The 22908-nt window shown below is 64.9% G+C and overlaps 1 protein-coding gene across 3 annotated transcripts; it reads left to right on the top strand.

Moving 5' to 3' along the window:
• Positions 1-3045: 3045 nt before the first annotated feature.
• Positions 3046-20974, top strand: LOC123356495 (signal transducer and activator of transcription 5B-like). Of its 3 annotated transcripts, none has more exons than XM_044999792.1 (19): positions 3046-3064; positions 10454-10591; positions 11554-11710; positions 12206-12295; positions 12575-12749; positions 13330-13460; positions 13541-13692; positions 14120-14275; positions 14667-14846; positions 15331-15418; positions 15498-15620; positions 16479-16571; positions 17010-17216; positions 18226-18320; positions 18413-18543; positions 18850-19005; positions 19278-19329; positions 20062-20169; positions 20330-20974. In XM_044999792.1, the coding sequence occupies exons 2-19, from the start codon at positions 10464-10466 to the stop codon at positions 20454-20456; spliced, it is 2349 nt and encodes a 782-aa protein (XP_044855727.1). In that variant the 5' UTR covers positions 3046-3064; positions 10454-10463; the 3' UTR covers positions 20457-20974. The 3 variants fall into 3 exon arrangements, with proteins under 3 accessions (XP_044855727.1, XP_044855728.1, XP_044855725.1); XM_044999793.1 differs by lacking the exon at positions 3046-3064 and adding an exon at positions 6748-6927; XM_044999790.1 differs by lacking the exon at positions 3046-3064 and adding an exon at positions 9434-9581.
• Positions 20975-22908: the final 1934 nt, after the last annotated feature.

The raw sequence follows: 22908 nt of genomic DNA, 5'->3' as shown, positions 1-22908 counted from the left end.
GGCAGGCGCGCCATCTGTAGTGTGCGTCTTGTGCAACACTGAGCACAGTGACGTGCTGATGACAACTTAAAACTGTAGTGCAGCTACCAGCCAAAGGGGGTAAGGGGCCCCTGTCTCAGGAAGCCGCCCCTGGCTGTAACAGGGTGATCTCCTCGAAGATCTTTGGGGTGGGGCCTCTGCCACCTCAGAGGAGAGGAACAGTCGGAGACAGACTGGGTCTGTCTGTCAACACTGCAGTGCTTCTGCTTAGGCCTGGGCAGTAGGGTGATTCTGTGCAAGGCAGGGGCAGGCGGACTGAGCGGGCTGCAGCCTGACCGTCTCCATTCCTGACCTCGCTGGGCCCCGCTTTGCTAGCGTACTAAATGGGGGGGGGGGAGTGTGTGTGACACAATCTCTGAATGTTGTTTTAGGAGCTTTAGCACTTCGGGCCCAGGGATGACGTTGTGGCGAGGGCAGCAATCGCGGGTGCTCTCCAGCTGAGCACAAAGCCTCTATTCTTTTTACAGGGGGACGGGGTGGGGGGGTGAGATTGGAGTGTCGGTCTAACAGCACTCAGCCTGCCTCCTCTAAACACTGGCCACCAAAGGGCTCGTCTTAGCTTTACAAGACAGAACTGAGCAGCAAACTGCAAAGCTACTGTTCCCTTTAAGTAGAACGGAACATAGACGAGTATTTTGGTTACAAAAAATCCCAAACGTGCCGGAGCGAGGGGCTTGGCAAAGACCGAGGGGAAAGGGAAGAGCCTAGGGACGGGCTAGCAGGGGGCTCTCGGGACTGAGGGTAGCAGCAGAGTTTCCCTACATCCGCTGTGTAGAGGCATGGGGTAGGGCAGCAAAGGGACACGTGCCACCCTGCCGTGCCTGGTCCGGGGACAGGGACAGGCCTCTGGCTCCCGCATGGAGCTGAACCACCCTAGTTAATGGCAGGTTGGGCTGGCGCTGCCACTGCTGCTTCAGTTTTCCACCAGTCTCTTGGTCTCATTTCAATGCACCAAGCGGCTCAGGCGGTCAATGCTCCGCGGTGGTGTTGCTTTGTCTGTGCGGTGCCTGGGGTATCCCTGGTAACATGAGAGTGCACGGTGCATGCAGACAGGGGCTGTCACGCTGCAATGGAGATCCTGGCACTCCGCTTTCTATGAAGCGGGCAGATGGTAGATTTTAGGCACAGTTCATTTAACACCTTCCCCCCAGTGCCGATGGTTTGTTAGGTTACAAGTCACGTAGGACTCAGCCTGGTGGGGGTGAGTTACCTCATGACTCCCTGGCCCAGGAGCAGCTGCTGGGGGAGGGTTTTGGAGACAGGGCCGGCGCTCATAAGTTCATAGCTTCCCAGGCCAGAAGGGCCCCCTGCATAGCACAGCCCAGAGACCTGCCCCACAACAGTTCCTAGAAAAAACTTTTGTGCCTGCAGCCCTCCCTCGCGGTGGCAAACAGAACTGGAGGATGCAGGAGGCTGCCACGGGCTGGTGCTGTTGCAGGGGAAGGATCTGTGCACACAGCAGCAGGGAGCCTGTGTTACCTGCCGTTTCACGGGGGCTGAGCCACGCACAGGCATAGGCTTCTCTCCGAGGAGAGCTCTCCTCACCACCCCTCACTTCTGGGCAGCCAGGCTGCGTGGGAATCCCCGGTCACAAGCCCCGCTCCTCAGGGGAACTCCAGGCTGACTCAGAGGGGGGGGGAGTGGTGTCTTTATTCGGCGGTACCGTAACTCCCTTGTGCTAGACCCTGTAGACACAAGGCTCAGCTGCTGCCTGGAGTCTCTTCTCTTCATCCCTCAGTCCCCTTCTTCGCTTCTCGCTGCCAGGTGCCAACAGCTGCACAGCCAGCCTGGCCCAGGCCCACTCCGAGAGCCGTGGTTCTTTCATTACACACCTCGAGTGGATTCTGTGCCCAGCTGGTGCCCCGGCACAGGGACTTTGCTACCCGAGCAGCACCGTCCTATACTCTGGGGATTCTTCTTAGCTGCTGGGCTGCCCAGGCCAACACAGATTCTGTAGGATGATCCCTTCACCACAGGGCACTTCAGAAGTAACATCAATGCACCCCTGAAAATGCAGCCACCTCTGGGGAGGGGACGGCAGACCGCTGAACAGATGTGGGGAGAAAGGCTTTTTGGTCCAGGCGGCTGTAACCGACCCCTCCATTCTCCCAAGGAGGGTGGTGGAGTCCAGTGTCCATTTGGAGAAGATTCGAGTGGTGTGTGTCTTTTAATATTTCAGCTGGAAAGGCAGTCTGGGGCCTGAAACTCTCTCCCTCGGCCGTTGAGAGGCTGGGTTCATCCTATCATGCTTCAAACCTCTCGTCTGAAAGGTAGAGAAGTGAGGTTTCAGTGCAGGAATTTCAAACCTGGTACCTAGCCCCCTAAGCCATCCCCTTCTGCTGGGATACGTGTCTTTTCACTCGGCCGCCAGCTGGGCTACTGTGAGTGGAGAGCAGCCCTTTCTTATGACTCAAACAATTTTGTAGCACTGTCAGCCAGCTGAGCAGAAATGCCAGGCATCCGAGAATTAACTGCCCAGCCTTGAGCTGACTCATGCTGCAATAACCACAATACGCAGTAACCAAGGTAGCAGAGATGCAGGGACACCCCCGAGTGCCCGTCTCCTAAGGTGGTCTGAACACTCTCGCTGGAGCTGACCTGATCCCCCAACCCGCCAGTGCAGCCCAGAAGTCACAGGTGAAGTGCTGCTCATGAGGAACGGGGAGCTCAGGAGCCAGCCTGTCTTCATTATCTGTACACTCTCTGACGGGAGCGGAGCCAGAAGTCACAGCTTGTAAAATAAACCGACGCCTGCGTCCAAGCTGATGTGCACAGAGCGTGGGAATAATCTTGAGAAGGAATTTGCATCCCAAGTCCCAAACTGGGATTAATTTGTGAGTCCAGGATCTCGTGTCCAGGATCTTACCCTAGTGCCGTGTTCCGGGGCACACGCGGGATCTGCGGTGAGATAAGCAGCCCTGGTTAAGGCAGACGTCCTGGCTATGCCAGGGACAGCCTGAGCCGAACGCCAAGTCTTGGCAGGATGTGGCCCCGTGGTCAAATTGCTCCTGGTTCTAGTTGACAGGTAAGTCCAGCAACATGGTGCAGCTCCCTACCAGTGTGTAAGATGCCAAGGCAGAGCGCAGCCAGGGAGTCCAGTGAATTGCTGGGCTAGGCTGCTGCAGGTCCCTACCCTGCCGGGGGCCAAGTACGTGACCCCGTTTGGTTTTGGAAAGATGCAGGAGATCTGTGCCAAGGCCTGGGTGATGCGCTAGAGAATCCAGACCTGCCAAGTCCCCTGCTCGCCTCATGAGGCGACTGCTCTTCGAGCCCATTAACAGAAAGGAAGTGGCTGGATGGGATGGAGCTGGCTGAGCCGAGGGGGCGCCCGGCTCTGAGTTCCTGCCCTGGGGAGTCCTGTCTGGGCAGGGAAAGCCCCTGGGCTGGGCTGTGGCAGAGCCTGTACACTGGTGGGTCCCTGCTTTGTGCCTCGCTGGCTCCAGCTGGTCAAGCCCCTATTTCCCCCCCGGGGCGAGAGGAATTGGGCCGTATGGCCACGGGGGCCGTTATTAAAGTGCCTCCAAGGCCTGTCTAATCCGTGTCTGGGTTTATCCACCAGGGGGGCGCTGGCATTAATAGCAGAGATTAGGCTTCCCCAGGGCTTGCTAAGCCGCCCGGTCGCGTCCTCCCGCTCAGATTCCTGTCTGCAGAGCTGCTCTTGCACGGGGGCTCTAGGCACGGCCATGATAGCCCCTGCCCCCACAGCCGAGCCCCTGGCAGCTCTGCTCCCTTGGGTGACTCTGTGCATCCTCTTCCCACAGCTCCTGCCCCGGGAGAGAGAGGAACCCACTGGGGCAGCACATCCTTCTCCCAGAGTCCAAGGAGCCGTGCTGCTCCCTTGCAGAGAGGGGCATGGATCAAGAGTCTAGAAACCTGCCCACCCTTCTCCTTTTCTTAGGGAGCTGGGCGGGAGGAAGCCAGCCCAGAGCAGCAGCACACATTGCCTAGCGCAGGGCTCAGCACAGACTTGACGTGGCGTGTTCCGGACAGTGGTGGCCTCCCAGCCTGGGAAGTTGGCCCCAATTTTATATTTGTTGCTCTATGGCAGTGGTGGCAACATGCAGCCCGCGCCGCTTCCCGCAGCTCCCATTGGCCGGGGACAGCGAACCGCGGCCCCTGGGAGCTGCAGGCAGCCATGCCTGTGGATGGTCAATGTAAACCAACTGTCTGGCGGCCCCCCCAGCAGATTACCCTGACAGGCTGCGGGCCACGGGCTGCCCCCCACTGCTCGGTGGGATGGCAAAGCTTTCCAGCTCCCGCACATGAGAGATCAGCAAGTGAAGGGAGCCTTCTGCAATGGAAGGGAAGATAATCGAATGTTGCAGAGAAGCCAAGATTGTGCCTTTCCCAGCGTAGATTGCAGCGGCTCGTGCTGTGTTTGGAACAGACTTGCGTGAGGAAGAGAGGCTTTCTTGGAATTCTTCCTGAGAGTTTTATAACCCTCTGCAGTAGTCAAGGGTGGCTGGGGAATGGGGCTGGTCCCTGGTGCACTCTGCAGGGGTGAATGTAGCAGAAACTTGTAGATGGTCACAGGGCAGAAATCCAGGGACTCCCCATTTTGGCTCTAGAAATCTTTTCCTAGGTTCCTCGGCCAGGAGAGGCCATTGTGATCCTCTAGTCTGAGCTCCTGTGACACGCCAGAGACCTGCCCCCAAATCATTCCTAGAGCAGATCTGGTTTGCAAGTGACCTGCAGCAATACCCTGCCATTTGCAACTTTCGGAACCAGTTACTAAAGCCTCCCAGCATTGCAGTGGGCCAGGCAAGTCCTGTGGGTAAACTGAGGCAGACAGGCCAAGTAACTTGTCCATGGTGTCTGAGGCAGAGCCAGGAATTAAACCCAGGTGTCCTGACTCCTTTTCCTCAATATGAGAACTGACCTAGCCCCCTGCTGCTTGCCTGCGCCCTGTGTAACAGCCTTCTGCCGTGGGCTCCGAGCTCTTTAAAAAGGGAAGGAAAGTCAGTAATTGAAGTAAACAGAAGCTGAAGCCACCCCCTCCCTGGGTGGCCCACTCCCCTCCCTCTGCCCATAGCTCAGCATTGCTTCCTTCGCAGGGGCAGCTGCTTGGGACCTGCGGGCAGACGCAATTGCTGAGCCAGCCCCTGGCTAAAGTGAAGGCTGCGCCTCAGGCCTGGCCGTGTAGCTGCTTCATCTATTTGTGGTGGCCAGCGGCCGCCCTGCATATTTCTGGGAGGCGTCGGCTGCCAGGTGCTAGCTGTGCAGCGCCAGGTTTGATCTTGTGCTTTTCCTTTTGAGCCCAGGGGCTGCTCTGCCAGGGGGCTGCCCTCCTCTCCGAGGCACAGCTGCCACGGGAGTGTCTGAGCAGCTTAGCTGTATTTAGAAATCCCTAATCCATGGGGGTGTTTGATTCACGCTCTCGGACCAGCCCCTTGCTGGGCAGCTGGTGCCACGTCTCTCCCCGCTGCCGGGGCCTGCTGCAGAGGGGTGCCCACGGGGGCAGCTCCCGCCCTTCAGGAAGGAGGAAGCCTGCTCTAGTGACCTACTTTTCTAGCAGCAAACTGCTGCGCAGCAGAGACCCAGCCCAGGGCTGGCTGCTCCTTGCTCTGGGCTGGCTGGCCGGACGGCTGGCTCCCGGGCACTGGTCCACAGGACAGCGTGTGGGGGGGGGAAACGACAGAGATCCCTGCAAGTCCCTCCTTCGGACAGGCTCCTGGCTGGGTGGGTGCTTTAGAGACCAACCCACCCCACTTGGGGCAATGCCAACGACTGTGCCACCCTCATGAGACAGGCAGCATCTGGGGTCGGAAGGGGCATGCGGTCTCTACCCCGCCTTGCTTCACGGGCGTTACGGCTCGTTCCCACACCCCCCGGAGCTCCCAGCTCTGAGCCCCTCCCTCCAGCCCCATGGACATCTGCCGGTGCTCGTCTCTTGCCTCAGCGCACGTCCCGGCTGGAGCTGTGATTTCCAGCTCAGGTGGACATACCCCCACTCGCGTGGATTGAGCCCGTGTGCTGCGAACAGGAGGGTAGCCTCAGCGGGATGGGCACGCTGCCCGCCTGGAGCACAAGGCCTTGCCGCCTGGCATGTGCGCAGCTGTTCTCAGCATGCTAGTTCTCACCAGAGCTAGCGGCTCCCTGAGCTGGAAGTCTCCCCTCCAGCTGCAGTGCAGATGTACCCATCGTCGCGGGCAAAGGGCTGGGAGCCCAGAGCTTGCGGGTTCCAATTCTGCCTCTGACACAGATTTGTTCCACAGCCTTGGGCAAGTCACTTAGAGCCTGCCTCTGTCTCCCCAGCTGTCAGAGGGGGCGAACTGACCCTGCTGGCAGGGGGACTGCAGTTACTCAGCCTGCGGTTGTGAGTCACTGGCCGACCAAGAGGACGCAGGGATCTCTCTGCCACAGAGTCTAGCCCATGTTACGTCCCGTTCACATTAAAGCCAGAACTGTAAATCAGGATTAGCTGAAAGTGCCAGTTTCCAGCTGTTTCCTTTTGTTCCATCCTCCTGGATCATAAAACTATAAATACCTCTTGGGCAAGGAGCACGGCTGTAATGTGACCCTCTGACACTTGTGCTGCTGCCGGCCCCACGCGGCCTCGCGCTGGCGCTCCCAGTGAGCGTGGCTGGATCTGCACACGGCTGTGCGCTTGCTGCAGCGGCGGGGAGGAAGCTGCCAGGAGCCCAGCGCTTGCTGTTTGGTCTGTGAGAGGCAGCTGACATTTTGGAAGGAAATAGCTGCTGTTCGCTCCTTCCTGTAGCAGGGCAGCCTGTGGAGCAGCAGCGCTGGGCTGTCCCTGCGGGCGCAAACCCTTTGCCAAGAGGCAGGATCCCCCTCGGTGCCCAGGGTCGGGGTGCCCAGGTGGCTGGCAAGGCACTGCCAGGGCGGTGCATGGGGCAGGGCAGAGCGAGGAGAACACCTGTTCCTGCCGTGAGTATCCCCTGCACTCGGGGAAGGGACCAGCAGCTTCTGACCCGGTGCCAGGGCCACCGCTCCGTGCTGCAAGGAGTGAGTTTGCTGCCCAACTAGTAAAAGCCTCCTAGGCCTTGGACAGATGCCGGCACGGACGGCTTACAAGTGACATTCTGTGCAGAATCTCTCCCTGAAATGCATCCCCACCTCTCACGGGCTCCCTGGGCAGAGGCCACGGGGGCACGCGCCCCTACGTTGGCTGGTCAGAGTCCTGCCGCCTGGCTGGCTGGCAGAACACAAGGGGAGCTGTCGATGGGGTTGTCTGTGTGTGTGGGAGGGGGGTGTGAAGCAAGAATGAGAGGAGCTCTGATTTAACCATGTCCGGTTAATGCCCGGTAAGCAGAGACGGCAGCTCCCTGGGCAGGAGAGCTGGAGCAATCGTGGTTGTGCAGGGCAGGGCTCCAGTCTTAACATCAACACCACTCCCTGGGTCCTTGGATCTGAATTTAGCACGGTTTCCACCTGAGCCGAGCTGGCAGGGAGCCAGCCCTGTGCAGCATGGCCAGCAGGTGTCTGGCTGGACTCGCTGCAACTCCGGGTAACATGCCTGCCTGGTAACAGGTGTTTCGCCCAAGTTAACGGGCAGTCGGAACCGCACGCTAGGCAGGTGCTGACGGGGCAGGGAGGCGAGGACGGGAGCTCAGGGAGATGCAGGAGACACATGTGAGTGTGTTTATGCAGCACTGAGGGGAGGGGACGAAGAAACAGCCCCAGCTCTAGCATCCCGGGAACGCTGTGTGTCTACAGGAGACGCTCACAGCCAGAGGTGGCTCATTCTCAGCGGGGCCCACCTAGGCCAGCCGCCAGGGAAGGCGAGTCCTGTTAACTGCACTAGGAAGCTACGTCTGCTAAAGGAGCAGGAACGGGCTGTTCCCTGGACAAGTGCTACAGTCCCACGTCCCCTGCACCTAGCTCGGCTCCTGCCCTGCGCTGGTGGGGCTGCCAGGAGAGCAGCGGGGAGTGCTGGCTGCAAGCGCCATGGCTAGTTGCTCAGGTTTAGCCGGTGGTGTGAATTTAAACCAATTTAGTGGCCCTGGTGCAACCCCCGTGTGGACATTTGTTTTGGTTTAGCTTAAACCTTGTCTGGGTGAACCTAGAAAAGCTGCACTTAGCTCAGAATGAGCATCCCCAGACAGGGCCGGCTTTAGGCCAATTCCACCAATTCCCCTGAATCGGGCCTCGCGCCTAGTGAGAAGCCCTTCCCTGGCTAGAGGCGCCTTTTTAATTTTTACTCACCTGGCGGCGCTCTGGGTCTTCGGCAGCACTTCGGCGGCGGGTCCTTCGCTTGTTCTGGGTCTTCGGCGGCGGGTCCTTCAGTGCCGCCGAAGATCTGGAGTGAGTGAAGGACTCGCCGCCGAAGACTCGGAGCACCGCCCGGTGAGTACGTCGTCGTGGTGTGTGTGTGTGTGTGTGTGTGTGTCTTCCCTGCCGGGGCCCCGTCACAACTGTTCGAATTGGGCCCTGCACCTCCTAAAGCCGGCCCTGTCCCCCGAGCTCGGCACTGGCCTACCTGAATCAGGGCCCAGTCACGCCGGGGGCTGAATGGTGCGAGTGTCCAAGGCACTCATCGGGGCAGTAGCTCAGCAAGGAGAGGGAGGCTGCGTGCTGGAGAGAGCTCCCTGGTTACTGCTCCAGCAGTGGCTACGGCAGACCCGGGCTAGGTCACCCCGTGGGCAGCGGGCCCAGGGACGTGTTGTGAAGCAGAGTGCGGGGCTGAGGGTCCTGGCTATTAGCGAGTTCTCCCTTTAGAACAAGGCGGTTAACGCCTCCCCCACCCGTCAATACGGGCTGCTCGCTTTCCTTCCCGGATTGCGCCCCCCCCGACACCTAGCCCCCCCCCCCATCTGCACTATATAAATGCAGCCACGTTGCGGAACCCGGGTACAGCCGGGCCCCAGGGGGTAGCACAGAGCATGTGCCATGCACCTGGAGCGCCTTGGCTAGCGCGCTCCCGAGCCCGCCGCTTGCGCACTGGCACGTCCCTGGTGCTGGCTGCGGCTGGGCCTCAGGACCCCGCTGGAGCAGGGTGTGTGCCCCTCCGGCTGGCCGCAGCTCCCCGTCTGGTAGAAGAGCCCCCGGCTGCCAGGAGAGCCAGACCCCAAATGCTCCTTCAGCCCCATTCCTGGGGCTCTTCAGTCCCCCCGGGAAGGGGCTTCCCTTGGCTGGGACCCCCAAACAAGTGCAGGTGGCAGCACCAGCCCGTCCCTGCCTCTAGCCCTCCCCACAAGCCCTTTCCCATAGCTGCCCCTCCACCCACTCACTCTCCTGAGCTGCAACTGCCTTGCCCAAGAGCCCGTCTGCACCTTATATTCCCCAGCAAGTCCTCCCAGCATGCCTTGCATTAGCCTACAATTCCCATGACCCTCCCCTGGGGACTACATTTCCCAGAATTCCCTTGGTCTAGCTTGACCTGGGACTGGCCCATGCCTGGCCGGGCAGGGCCAGTCCCTGCGTGGCAGAGCAGGCCTAGTGCTCCAAGGGGATGTTTTGCTCGTGTTTCCCTCACAGCGGGTGGAGGGGATTCATGCAGCATGGGGGGGTGAGGCTCTAGCTCTTCGAATCCCTCTTGGACCGTGAGAAACTCCCTCTTGGCTTCAGCATAAGGATCCAGGGTAAGGGAAGCAGTGACCCACGTGCTAAGCTTTGCGCGTGGGGCCGGCTCCTGTGTGTGAAATCAAAGCCGCGTGGGTGTGTGCACCCCAGGACACCGGTACCTTGGCCGCCCCTGCATTGCTCCACTCTTTGGCAAAGGAGCACCTGGTTTCCTGAAAGCGGAGTCGGTCTCAGCCAGGAGATGCCCCGCAGGAATTCCTGCCGGGATGAGGGTGTGGTGGAGGAGGCGTGCGAGCAAATGGTGTTTGCTCCTTTCTCATTTGGGGAACCTGGAGCTGAGTTTAGGCGTTTACCCGCTTCGTTTTCACCCCCACTCCACCGGGTGAGACTCTTGTCTTGGAGAGCTCCAGGCTCAGAGACGGTTGGGGACTTGGGAGGCCCCGTCTGAGAGACTCTTTAGGGACTGCTCAGCCCCTGTTCTGTGGAGAGCCAGGCCCTGCCGGGGCCTGCCACAGGGCCCCAGAAATTGGGAGTTCCTGGGAAGAGCTGGACCTGAGCTCATTAGACATCGAAGTTGCTCCTGCCGTTGGCTTTGGCTCGCCCTGTGGCGCCAGTCTCCCCGGAGCAGCATCTGTCCCTTTGGGGTGGTGACGCTTGGTGGCTTTTCCAGTCATTCAGGGACACTGACTGGGCCAGGCTGGTGGGCAGCTCCAGGTTCCCTCTGCCAGCACCTTCGTCACATCCCCTTCTGGGCGCAGATCGGCTCCTGTGCCCCACTGCTGAGGGAGCGGCTGTGAGTGACTAGACAGGAAAGGATGTGAGGTGCTTTTCCTGCGGGCCCGGAGCCCAGAGAGACAATGGCCACTGAGCTTGCAAATTCTCCCGAGTCGGGGAAGAACCTTCCTGGGTAACTGTCGTGTGCCTCCGCCAGGTTCTGACCGATGGCCCTGTGGATCCAGGCCCAGCAGCTGCAGGGAGAGGCCCTCCGCCAGATGCAGGCGCTGTACGGCCAGCACTTCCCCATCGAGGTGCGGCATTACCTGTCGCAGTGGATCGAGAGCCAGGCATGGTAGGTGAGCCCCGCTCCATGCTGTTGTCACCGTGCCAGTAAAATCTCTTCCTCCAGGGGCTGCATGGTGGAGCTGGGGGCCGGCTGCTGACGGGGCTCCTTGCTGCTTGCAGATGGTTCACCTAACTCCCCTCTCCTCTTCCCCCTGCAGTACGAGGGGTCTACAATGGTGCTGCCGCGTGAACGCTGCGTCCCGGCTCTGTCCCCAGGCTGGGGCATGCGTCCTCTGTCAAACGCTTCCCACCCCCGCCCCACTGTTGGCCAATCTCTGTTTTATCAGTTAAAAATGGTAAATGCTGCTTTTGGCTGAGACAGAGACAGGCAGCACGGCCTAGTGGTCTGAGCACAGATCCGGGGCCCATTGCCGGTTTGCTATGCCTCAGTTTACCCTTCTGTAGGCACGTGGGTTGCATTAACCAGGAATCACTTGTAAAGCCTTTTGCCCAGTGCTGTGTATCAGCCTTGCTACCTCTGCAGCCGCCCTAGTCGAACCTCAGGGCACTTAGACTCCCCGTGAAGCTGCCTCGTGAGGGATCCTGCACGAGGGGAGCTGCTGGCCGCTGCAGGGAACCTGGGCGCAGCCTCAGTGCCTCCCCCGTCAGAGCTGGCAGAAGGGCATCAGGGCTGGACTCGCAACTTCACTCAGCCAGACAGCGACAAGGAGTCACCCTGGGAACACTTGGCAGGTCCCTCTGTGAATGCCCCATATGGTGGAGGGGGCACTGGCATGGTGGGTGGGGAGCGGGACAGGTGCAGGACCAGGGCCAGGGGCTTTGCTCCCATTCGCTCTGGGCTTTGTGTGGGGGGTTGGCTGGATCGTCCCACTTTGCTGAGGGACGGGCACATGGGGGGGCCTCACTGGCGGGGGGTTGAGTTCCCCCAGCAGATGCAGTCTCTGCACCGAGCTGGGGCGGGCAGGCCGGGCCCCAGCTGAACCCCCCCCCCGTCTCTCTCTGTGCCAGGGACTCCATCGACCTCGATAACCCCCAGGAGACCCTCAAAGCCACCCAGCTGCTGGAGGGGCTGATCCAGGAGCTGCAGAAGAAGGCCGATCACCAAGTGGGCGAGGACGGGTTCTTGCTGAAGATCAAGCTGGGGCATTATGCCACTCAGCTGCAGGTCGGTGCCCGGAGCCGCAATGGGGCAGCCTTTCCCCTCGTGTCCTGCCAGGGGCCGGCCACTCCCACTGGGCGCTCCCCCGTGGGCCGGCCAAGCCTGGCGCATAGCAAGGGGCTGGAACGGCAGCAGAGTGCGTGATGGCAGGTGCCGTCTCCCCTCTCCTCACCGCGTGGGGCCAGCACATCCCTGAGCCCCCTCCGCTGCTGCCCCGAGCTCCGTCCCCTGCCATGTCGCAGCCCCCCCAGCCGCTTCCGTCCCCCACGGGCTCCTTGTCTGGCCATGGGGAGCTGCCGTCCTGCCATGGGCCGACTGGGGTGACCCCCATCCTCTCCCACGTGCCCTGGGAGCGGGGAGGCCGGCAGGGTAGGTTAGGGCAGGAGAAGCCCCCCCGCCCGGTGCCCACGGCACCCCCTTTTCCCCCAGCCTGGGGCGGTGAGAGCCCCTGATTAGCCCCACTCTGCGCATGGCTCAGGAGCTTTGCTTCCCCTCCTGCAGAACACGTACGACCGGTGCCCCATGGAGCTGGTGCGCTGCATCCGCCACATCCTGTACCACGAGCAGCGGCTGGTTCGGGAGGCCACTAACGTGAGTAGCCAGGCAGGGGGGCCCTGACTCGCTCCCCCGTCTCTCTGGGGCCCCGGGGACACTGCCCCAGCCCAGCCACGGGCACTGACTCTGCTGGGACCACCCTGGGGCCCCTCACCCCACCCAGTGCCCGTGGCTCCAGCCACTGCCCCACGGCGTGAGGCTCAGCCTCCGTGCTCTGGGGCCCGTTACTGTCCCCCATGGCAGCCCCTGCAGCCCTGCCTCTCCCTGCCCCAGGCGTGGGGGTCACGGCACTGACCTGATGCCCCCCCTCTGCAGAGTCCCTCCCCGGCCAGCAGCCTGGCGGACGCCATGTCCCAGAAGCACCTGCAGATCAACCAGACCTTCGAGGAGCTGCGTCTCGTCACCCAGGACACGGAGAACGAGCTGAAGAAGCTGCAGCAGACGCAGGAGTATTTCATCATCCAGTACCAGGAGAACATGCGCCTGCAAGGTGGGGGTGGGGGGGCTCTAGTCGTGGGGAGAGGGAGGGGCCGTGGGGATGGACTGATGGGGGCAGAGACCGTCAGGGCAGAGGCAGCTTCGCCCTGAGATCCCGTCCTCGGGGAGACACCGGCTCGTGCCAGCAAACGTCCCGAAGCTCTTGCCCCATCCCAGCTGCTGAGGGGCGCCAGGGCCTGGGCTCCGGCTGGGTCTGGCGGGGGGCTGCAGCGGGTGCAGAATGCTGCCTGTGCAGCTCCGTGCCTCGCACCCCGTGCTGGCCGCTCCGCCCTGGGACCAGGGGTGTCTGGGGGGGTGTCACCCCCCGCGGTGTGGGGGAGACACTGCCATAGCATCTGGGGGTGGGGTGTCGTCTCACCCACCCTCCACGCCCCCGTGAGGAGGCCCCAGGTATCTGAGCAGTCACGGGACGGTTCCCCTCCCTCCAGAGTCCCATGGGAGTCCCCAGCTCAGCACCGTCCCACCCCCACCCAGGGGCAGACCTGGTGCAGGAGTTCTGGGGGTGCCGCTGAGAGTCGGGGAGCCCCCAGGGCAGGCGGGGCTCAGGCTAACGCTCTTGGCCTCCTCCCCAGCCCAGTTCTCCCAGCTCTCCCAGCTGGGCCCCCAGGAGCGCATGTCCCGCGAGACGACGCTGCAGCAGAAGAAGGCGTCGCTGGAGGCCTGGCTGCACCGGGAGGCCCAGACACTACAGCAGTACCGAGTGGTGAGCGCCAGCCCCGGGGGGACCCCGCTCCCCTCCCCGGTGCCGGCCCCGTCCGCCACTAACACCCCGTCCCCTCGCAGGAGCTGGCGGAGAAGCACCAGAAAACCCTGCAGCTGCTGCGCAAGCAACAGACGACCATCCTGGACGACGAGCTGATCCAGTGGAAGCGGCGGCAGCAGCTGGCGGGGAACGGCGGGCCCCCCGAGGGCACCCTGGACGTGCTGCAGTCCTGGTGCGTCCGCCCCTCCCAGCGCTGCCGGGGAAACGGGGGCTGGGCACCCGGGAGTTACCGCTTGGCCCCTGGGTGGTTGGCTGGGAAACCAGCGGATGGTGCTGCCGGCAGCAGGGAATCCGGGGAGCTGCCCTGGGTCCCAAGAGGCAGCCCCGGGGGTGACACTGCCCCCGCTGGGGTTGTTAGTCCAGGGCACGAGGGGTCACCTGCCCCCATCGCCAGGGACGTGGGACTGGATTCCTGGGGCGGCTGAGCTCCCCACAGGCCTAGGCTAAGGCCGGACCGCGTCAGCCTGGGAGGACCCGGGGTGGGGGGCGCAGACAGGGAGCCCCGTGACGAGCAGACACGGGACACCCAGGCCTGGGGCTTCGTGATGTCCCTGGGCCTTGCCAGAGCACTGACCTGGCCCGGGGGCCCCTCGCCCCAGGTGTGAGAAGCTGGCCGAGATCATCTGGCAGAACCGGCAGCAGATCCGTCGGGCCGAGCACCTGTGCCAGCAGCTGCCCATCCCGGGGCCCGTGGAGGAGATGCTGGCCGAGCTCAACGGCACCATCACAGACATCATCTCCGCCCTGGTGACCAGGTACCGCCGGGGGCAGAGCCGGGCCTGTCTGCCCCATGTGAGCTGGGCTGGGCCCGTCTGCCCCACACGGGCTGGGGGGCCGAGGCTCAGGCTCTGACCTGGGCAGGCAGGAATTGGGCTGCGAGGGGCCGGCTGGATCGGGGGGGTGGGGACGCTGCTGGCACTGCGGGGCGGGTGGCAAGAGAAAGGGGCTCGTGGGGCAAGTGCTTTGGGCAGGAGGGGACCTGGCCTGGGGGCTGGGAAGGGGGATCTGGGCGCAGGGGCTGTGAGCCGGGGTGGGGATGTGCCGGTGTCTGTCCCCGTCCCCCCACCCCCACGCCTGGCAGTCGTAGCTCCGGCCCCCGGCCCCATCTCACAGCCGCAGGCCCGTGACGCTGGCTCCTCCCCCCAGCACCTTCATCATCGAGAAGCAGCCCCCCCAGGTGCTGAAGACGCAGACCAAGTTCGCGGCCACGGTGCGGCTGCTGGTGGGGGGGAAGTTGAACGTGCACATGAACCCGCCCCAGGTGAAGGCCACCATCATCAGCGAGCAGCAAGCCAAGGCCCTGCTGAAGAACGAAAGCACCCGCAAGTAATGCCCCCCCGCCCCGCCCCCGCCACGCCCGGGGCAGCTCCCGGGAGACGCCCGAGCTGGCCCCGCAGCTCCTGGGGAGACGGGGGCTCTGGCAGGGCCCCGGGGGGCTGGTTCCTTGTTCTCTCTGCGTCGCTGGATCCCCCGGAGAGTCCAGCCCAGCGTGTGGCTGGAGCTGCCTCCTCCCCCCCCGGGGTATCGCTGAGCGGAGGGAGGGTCAGTCACACGCCACTGGGGTCCCATCCCCAGGAGACCCCCCTGCCCGGCCTGGTTGGCTCGTGGGGCCCCGTGTCCCCCTGGGCCCCGGGCCGCTGCCCGTTCTCTGAGCCCGTAGCTGGACTCCAGGCCCGTGAGTGGGTTCCCTGGGCCCCGAGGGAGCTGCCCCCCATGGTGACTGTCGGCACCGCCCTGCCCCCCCCAGTGCCCCATGGCAGTCGGGGCTGGTCCAGTGCCTGGTCCCCTTGACCTGCCTCTCCCATTGCAGCGAGAGCAGCGGGGAGATCCTGAACAACTGCTGCGTGATGGAGTACCACCAGGCCACGGGCACCCTGAGCGCCCACTTCAGGAACATGGTGAGAGCCGGGCCGCAGCGCCGCCTCCCCCCGTGCCCCCACCCCCGCCGCCTCTCACGCTCTCCCCTGCCTCCCGCAGTCCCTGAAGCGCATCAAGCGCTCGGATCGGCGCGGCGCCGAGTCGGTGACCGAGGAGAAGTTCACCATCCTCTTCGAGTCGCAGTTCAGCGTCGGCGGCAATGAGCTGGTCTTCCAGGTCAAGGTAAAGCTGGTGCCGCGCTGGCGCCGCTGGGCCTGGCTGGCCCTGGGCCCTGCGCTGGCACCGCTGCCCTGAGCCCTGCCTGGCCCTGGGCCCTGCGCTGGCGCCGCTGCCCTGAGCCCTGCCTGGCCCTGGGCCCTGCGCTGGCGCCGCTGCCCTGAGCCCTGCCCGGCTCTGGGCCCTGCGCTGGCACCACTGGGCCTGCCCGGCTCTGGGCCTTACGCTGGCACCACTGTCCTGAGCCTGCCCGGCTCTGGGCCTTACGCTGGCACCGCTGCCCTGGGCCCTGCCCGGCCTGGGCCCTGCGCTGGCACCGCTGCCCTGAGCCTGCCCGGCTCTGGGCCTTACGCTGGCACCGCTGCCCTGAGCCTGCCCGGCTCTGGGCCTTACGCTGGCACCGCTGCCCTGGGCCCTGCCCGGCCTGGGCCCTGCGCTGGCACCGCTGCCCTGAGCCCTGCCCGGCACTGGGCCTTACGCTGGCTCCGCTGCCCTGAGCCCTGCCCGGCCCTGGGCCTTACGCTGGCACCGCTGCCCTGGGCCCTGCGCTGGCTCCGCTGCCCTGAGCCCTGCCTGGCTCTGAGCCCTGCGCTGGCACCGCTGCCCTAGGAGCCCTCCTGGGGCTGGTGTCAGGCTTGGCCGTGTCGGCGTCTCTGGGTTGAGGGAGGGACACAGGAATTCCCGAGCCTCAGTCACTAGCCCCGGGGGGCGCGGGGCCCGTGGGGTGGGCATGGGGGCGGGGAGCACAGGGGGGCTTGGTGTGATGGAGACTTGCTCAGCGGCCGTGGGGGAAGGGCAGGAACCGGAGCTGGGTCCAGCCCCACCCCGGCCCCACCCTCAGCCTGGCCCTGCCGGTTCCCACAGACGCTGTCCCTGCCCGTGGTGGTGATCGTGCACGGGAGCCAAGACAACAACGCCACGGCCACCGTGCTCTGGGATAACGCCTTCGCCGAGCCGGTGAGCAGCCAGCGCCGCCGGGGGGAGATCCCCACACCCGGGGGGCCTGCCCCCCTTCTGCAGTGCCCTTGGCCGCCCCACAGCAGCAGGTCCCTTGGGCTGGGCCGCCCCCACCTGGCCCCTCCTGCAGCCCTCTGTGTTCTCGCCTGGGCGGTCTCCCATTCCTGCCCCAGCCGGCCTCTGCGCCAGGAGCACTGTGGGAGGGGGACAGGAGTTCTGGGGGGGAGGAGGGGAGCTCTGGGAGTGGGGGGTGCTGGGGGAGGCAGAAGGGGAAGCTGGAGGGGGCGCTGAGGGGTGAGGGGCAGGGGGTGCTGGGGGAGGCAGAGGGGGATGCTGGGGGAGGGGGGTGATGCTCCCGGGGCCGGAGCCCTGCCCGCTGGGTTCCCTGCCCGGGTGCAGCTGGCGCCCCCTGAGCCCGGGCGCCGCCCCCTCCCGCAGGGCCGGGTGCCGTTCGCCGTGCCCGAGAAGGTGCTGTGGCCCCAGCTGTGCGAGGCGCTCAACATGAAGTTCAAGGCCGAGGTGCAGAGCAGCCGGGGGCTGACGAAGGAGAACTTGCTCTTCCTGGCCCAGAAGCTCTTCAACAGCAGCAGTGCCCAGCTGGAGGAGTACAGCGCCATGTCCGTCTCCTGGTCCCAGTTCAACAGGGTGAGCCGCACCGCCCTGCCAGCCTCCGCCAGCGGGGCCTGGGCCGGGAGGGCAGCGGGGGCGCCCGGCTGCGGGGGCTACTTGGTGACAACAGCGTGGGGAGGGTGGTGGGGCAGCAAGAGACCCAGGGTGGCCTGACCCATTAATGTCCTTCCACTGCCAAAATTCTTACCTCGCCGTCCCCCCCGAGCACCAGCCCTCCCACCGCCCCAGGCCCGACATCCCCCCCATCCCCCTCGAGCGCCGACCCTCCCACCGCCCCAGGCCCAACATCCCCCCCATCCCCCTCGAGCACCGACCCTCCCACCGCCCCAGGCCCGACATCCCCCCAACCCCCCTCGAGCACCGACCCTCCCACCGCCCCAGGCCCGACATCCCCCCCATCCCCCTCGAGCGCCATCCCCCCAACCCCCCTCGAGCACCAGCCCTCCCACCGCCCCAGGCCCGACATCCCCCCAACCCCCCTCGAGCGCCATCCCCCCCAACCTCCCTCAAGCACCGACGCTAGCTCCGCCCCAGGCGCGACATCCCCCCAACCCCCCTTGAGCACCGACCCTCCCACCGCCCCAGGCCCGACATCCCCCCAACCCCCCTCGAGCGCCATCCCCCCAACCTCCCTCACGCACCGACCCTCCCACCGCCCCAGGCCCGACATCCCCCCCATCCCCCTCGAGCGCCATCCCCCCAACCCCCCTCGAGCACCCGCCCTCCCACCGCCCCAGGCCCGACATCCCCCCCATCCCCCTCGAGCGCCATCCCCCCAACCCCCCTCGAGCACCGACCCTCCCACCGCCCCAGGCCCGACATCCCTCCCGTGCGGTTTGTTCTCTGCCCCACCCCAGGGGAGACGTGTCCATGCGGGGGGTGGGGAGGGCTGGGGTTTGTGATGTACATGTCCAGGCTGCTCCGGCGCTGCCGGGGATTGCTTTTACCCCGCGGGCCGGGAGAGAACCCCCGTGGCACGGCCCGCAGGCCTGGCCCTCACTGCTTCGCCGTGTTCTTCGCCCAGGAGAATTTACCCGGCTGGAATTACACCTTCTGGCAGTGGTTTGACGGGGTCATGGAGGTGCTGAAGAAGCATCAGAAGCCTCACTGGAATGACGGGTGAGAACCTCCTTCCCGGAACGGCCGGCACGGCACAGCACAGCCCTCCCCCTCCCAACCGCCAGCCCCTCACCCCCCTCTCTGTGCTCCAGGGCCATCCTGGGCTTCGTCAACAAGCAGCAAGCGCACGACCTGCTGATCAACAAGCCGGACGGGACCTTCCTGCTGCGGTTCAGCGACTCCGAGATCGGGGGCATCACCATCGCCTGGAAGTTCGACTCGCGTGAGTCAGGGTGGGCCCGGGGCAGCGCTGGGCCGGCTTCGCCGCTGGCTGCGGGGGGCACCCCACGGTTCCATTGGGGGTCTGGTGGAGAAAAGCCGAAGGAACAGGGGCGTCTCACTCTGCCCTGCCGGCCAGCACGAGGGGACGGAGACATGCCAGTGATCTCCACCCAGCGTGGCTGGCGGGGGACGGCTCACGGCTGAGGGGCAGGGCACCTGAGCGCACGGCTGGGTTTGCTCTCGGCTCCTTTCCCTGCCCTGCCTGGCCCTTCGCGGCCCGGCTCACGCTGCCCCCTGTCTCCTGTAGCCGACCGCAACCTGTGGAACCTGAAACCCTTCACCACCAGAGACTTCTCCATCCGCTCGCTAGCCGACCGCCTGGGCGACCTCAGTTACCTCAACTACGTGTTCCCCGACCGGCCCAAGGACGAAGTCTTCTCCAAGTACTACACGCCGGTTCTCTGTGAGTCGCTCTCGGCCGGGCAGAGCCGCTGCAGCAGGTCCCGCCGCGGCGTGTGCTAGCTGAGGGGCTCTGCCGAGTGCTGGCCCCGGCTGCCGTGGGGCTGGGCCTGACCCGGGTGTTCTGCAGCGTGGGTGGGGGGAAGGCAGGTTCCTGCAGCCTGGCGGGACACGTGGGGCAGGAGCCGGGCTGTGGGTGCACAGGAGCCTGGGCGGGATGGGGCAGGGTGACTCCGGGAGGACTGGCGGGCTCACAGCTCTTTCCTCCAACCGCAGGCAAGGCCGTGGATGGCTACGTGAAGCCCCAGATCAAACAGGTGGTACCGGAGTAAGTACTTCCCTGCCGAGGGGGCTCATGTCTGGGCTTCCCCCCTCCAGCAAGCCGGGCTGTGCCCTGGGCGAGTCCTGCCAGCCAAGGCTCTGTTCCCCGGCAGAGCCGGCGGGCGCCTGGCCTGGCCTGGCCTTTTGGGTGAAGTGCCAGCAAGGAGCTGGCAGCGGGACTCACCCGGGGGAGGCTCGCGGCCTCTCCAGCCCGCTCTGCGCTGGGTTAAATCCGTCCCCGGCTCCCTGCCGCCGGCTGCGAGCGACTGACCCCCAACGCGGCTCGGCCTGCTGGCCCCACGCGCCCCCTGTGTGAACGTGGGCCATGGCGGGGGCGTAAGGCCCCATTGGCACCCTCCCCCCCGGCCCACAGGGAGCCTGGCCTGAACAGAGCCCCGGGCAGCAGCACCATGATCCCGAGAGGGAGCTGGAGCCAGGGCTGGGGCCAGCAGGACGTGAGGGTCACTCCAGCCAGGCTGGGCTCACCCTGGAGCCAGCCCTACAGTGTGACCCCAAGGCCCCCAGCATCTCTGCCCCTGCTCACATTACAGTGGGGCGGGAGCAGGCCCCTTACTGCTGTTAGCAGCTGCCTCAGTTCTGCCTTGTGCCCCCTCCTCACTGTGCATTCTGCAGCCACTTGGTGTTCAGGGCCCCCCCTGCTTTTTCCCCATCGTCGGGGCGCTGCTCCCTTGCCGGTGCCCCCAGCCCGGCTGACGCGCCGGCCCCTCGTCTGTTCCAGGTTTGCCAGCGCCTCCGGGGATTCTGCCGCCGGGACAGTCACCTACATGGATCAGGCGCCGTCGCCGGCCGTGTGCTCCCAGCCGCATTACAACGTCTACCCACAGAAGTAGGTGCTGCTCCTTCCCCGGCCCTGAGCCGCGTTCCGGGGGCGAGGGGCTCCCCCGTGCTGGGGGGGGGGGCGTTTAGCTGGAGCACGCTGCTCCCGGCCCCCCGGCGTGGCTATTCTGGGATGCCTCCCCCAGGCTCGCCCTGTCTCTCTCTCTCAGCCCCGACTCTGTGCTGGATCCCGAGGGCGAGTTCGACCTGGACGACACGATGGACGTCGCGCGACACGTGGAGGAGCTTCTCCGGCGGCCCATGGACACTCAGTGGATCCCCCACAGCCAGTCGTGACCCTGCGCCGTGGTACGGCCCGGCCCGGCAGCCGTGACCCTGGGAGCCGATCCGGGGAGCGTGCCCCGTGGAGAGCAGCCCCGTGTTCGTATCTCTGTGCGTGGGCCCCTCGTCCTGGGGCTTTGCTGCACCAGCTGCAGTGTCCATGGCTGCGTCTGTGGGGTCCGAGCAGCTCCCAGCTCTGGCAGGGCCCCTCCTACTCGTGCTCCTCCCTAACTCCTTCCCTGCACGGGCAGTGCTGCCTCGTGCCAGGCCTGAGCCAGGTGGGTGCTGGGGTTAGGCAGGCTGCTGGGGGCATGGCAGGGGCCCGGTCCCTGGCTCCACTGGCAGAGCTGCCTCTCTCTGGGCATGGGGGACGCAGCCCGTCCCAGCCTCACCCTGTAGCAGCCATGTTGGTTTCTTTATCAGTATTGGCCCCTGGCCTCGTTCCTGGCCCCCACCCCACCATGTTTGCTCACAGCCCCCTGCCGTGCACTATTAGCCCAGCGTGCCCCAGCCCCAAAAGCCAGGCAGGGGGTTGAAAAGCAAGAGGCAACCCAGGGGCAACCCCTGTTCTGGGCAGCAGGCTGGGGGGGGAACAAGCAGGGGTCTCCCAGCCCCCTCCCCCCATGTTGGCCCCTGGGTGACGCCCCCCGGCCTTGTGGCAGCAGGGGAGGGGGGATTCCCTTCTCGTGCCAGCCGCTGCTGGGGGCTCTCAAGCCTTTTTCTCATGACCGAGCAGGTACTAAAGCGGCTGTTTTTTTAAAGCCAGGCTCTGCGTCACGCCCCGGCTGCTCCAGGCAGGTGCTCAGGGGTGTCCATCCGCCCCCAGCAGCACAGGGCTGTGCAGGAGGAGCTTGTTCTTAGCTGGTCGCCCTGCGAGCCGCCTGCTCAGCACTGCCCTGCCCTGCGCCAGCAGCTGAGCCCAGCCAACGTGTGGCTGTGCTGGGGGCGGGTCTGGTGCGTGAGCTCAATCGGCAGCGCCGGGGGCCCCAGGGGACTGGCCCAAGAGCATGCAGGGAGGCCAGGGCAGCACTGGGCCTGGCCCATGCACCCAGTGTCCTTTGCACCTGTGCTGCAGTCACTGGACTCCCGGCCAGGCCCCCCGCCCTGGCCAACGGGGAGGGAGTGAAATTGGGGCCTGCAGGGGCTGGGGAAAGGAGCAGCCCCCGCCCGGCTTTGGGCCAAGCTCTAAAGCGAAGCAGCCTCAGCTCAACCCCCCCCCCCCCCTCAGCCAGCAGAGCAGCTGGGCCCCTTCGCTCAGCTGCAGCTTTCTGGCTCGCCACGAGGTGGCAGCACAACACAGCACTAGGGCCCTGCTCCTGCTGGCGGGCACCCAGGGGTGCAGCAGTGACCAGCCCTGGGAGAGCAGCTCCAGGCCCTGTACCCCCACTGCTCTCTCCCTCGCACCCAGCACCCCCTTTTATACATGGGGACTCTGTCCTGTGGGACCTTTATCCATCCATCCCCTCCCCCACCAGCAAATCCAAGAAGTTCCCACCCCCCCATCAGCTCCTCAGAGTAAGGACCTGGCCCCCAGCCCTGTGCTCGGTCCGGTGGCTGCTGCAGGCATGAGCAAGTGGAGGCTATAACCCGTAATACACACCTGGGCCAGCAGGTGGTGCTGGGGAGCTGCTGCACCCCCAGCCAGCCCTGGCCCCTGCCCAGGAAAGCAGGGGCAGGTCCCTGGCAGACCATGGAGACGGAACAAGCAGCCGTGGCAGAGGAGCAGCAAGGCACCCGCTCGGCTCGAGCCCTGACTGTAGCCGCCCAGTGCTCTGACCCCAGGGCTGCTCGGCCGTGGCCCGGCCCTGGGCAGGGAGCTGGCGGCGAGGCCAGTGGTGCCTGCTGATCCGAACAGCTTGTGCACAGCCCCGGGCACCCCCCTCTTCCTTGGGGAAGGGGCACTGGCCCTGCAGGCTGGACTTTCAGGCCCTGGGGCTCCCACTCTGGCATAGCAATAGCCCTGCCTAGGCCCCAGCTTCTGGGCTGGGGGGACTAGTCCTGGGACAGCTGGGTTCTGGTTCTGCCCAGCCTGGGGCTCGCACTGCACCGTTCCGGGCCCGAGCCTGGCGCCGGGTCCCTCCCCGGGCTGTTAGTGGCTGGCAGAGCACCCTGCCTGCTGAGCAAGGTACGAAAGGAACGGGTGGGTCCTACAACAGCCCAGGCTGGGCTCTGGCTCCCTGGGGGCAGAGAGTTAGGAACAGCCAGGGGCAGGTTGGAAATACACAGATCTTGCTGGCTGCTGGGCAGACGCACCAGGCAGCAGCCTCCACTCCTCTTCCGTTATTCAAGGAGCCCGGCCTGCCCAGGAACCGCAGCGTCGGCTTCAGTGGCCAGTTCTGCTATTTCTGTAGGGGGAGAAGCAGCCACGGGGGGGGGAAAAGAGATAGAGGCTTCATTTGTCTTGGTGTTTAGCATGCAGCCCAACCAGCTCCCTGTAAAGCCGAGATGATCTAAGCCCAGGCCGCTG

Source organism: Mauremys mutica, chromosome 25, assembly GCF_020497125.1.
Source record: "Mauremys mutica isolate MM-2020 ecotype Southern chromosome 25, ASM2049712v1, whole genome shotgun sequence".
NCBI lineage: Eukaryota > Metazoa > Chordata > Testudines > Geoemydidae > Mauremys > Mauremys mutica.
The sequence above is the reverse complement of the archived record's forward strand: the minus strand, read 5'-3'. Positions and strand labels throughout refer to the sequence as shown.

Coding starts and splice junctions, on each gene's coding strand:
- LOC123356495 (XM_044999792.1), top strand. CDS start 10,464: ATGGCCCTGTGGATCCAGGCCCAGCAGCTGCAGGGAGAGGCCCTCCGC. Junction 15,621..16,478: donor AGCTGGTCTTCCAGGTCAAG/GTAAAGCTGGTG, acceptor CGGTTCCCACAG/ACGCTGTCCCTGCCCGTGGT. Junction 16,572..17,009: donor ATAACGCCTTCGCCGAGCCG/GTGAGCAGCCAG, acceptor CCCCTCCCGCAG/GGCCGGGTGCCGTTCGCCGT.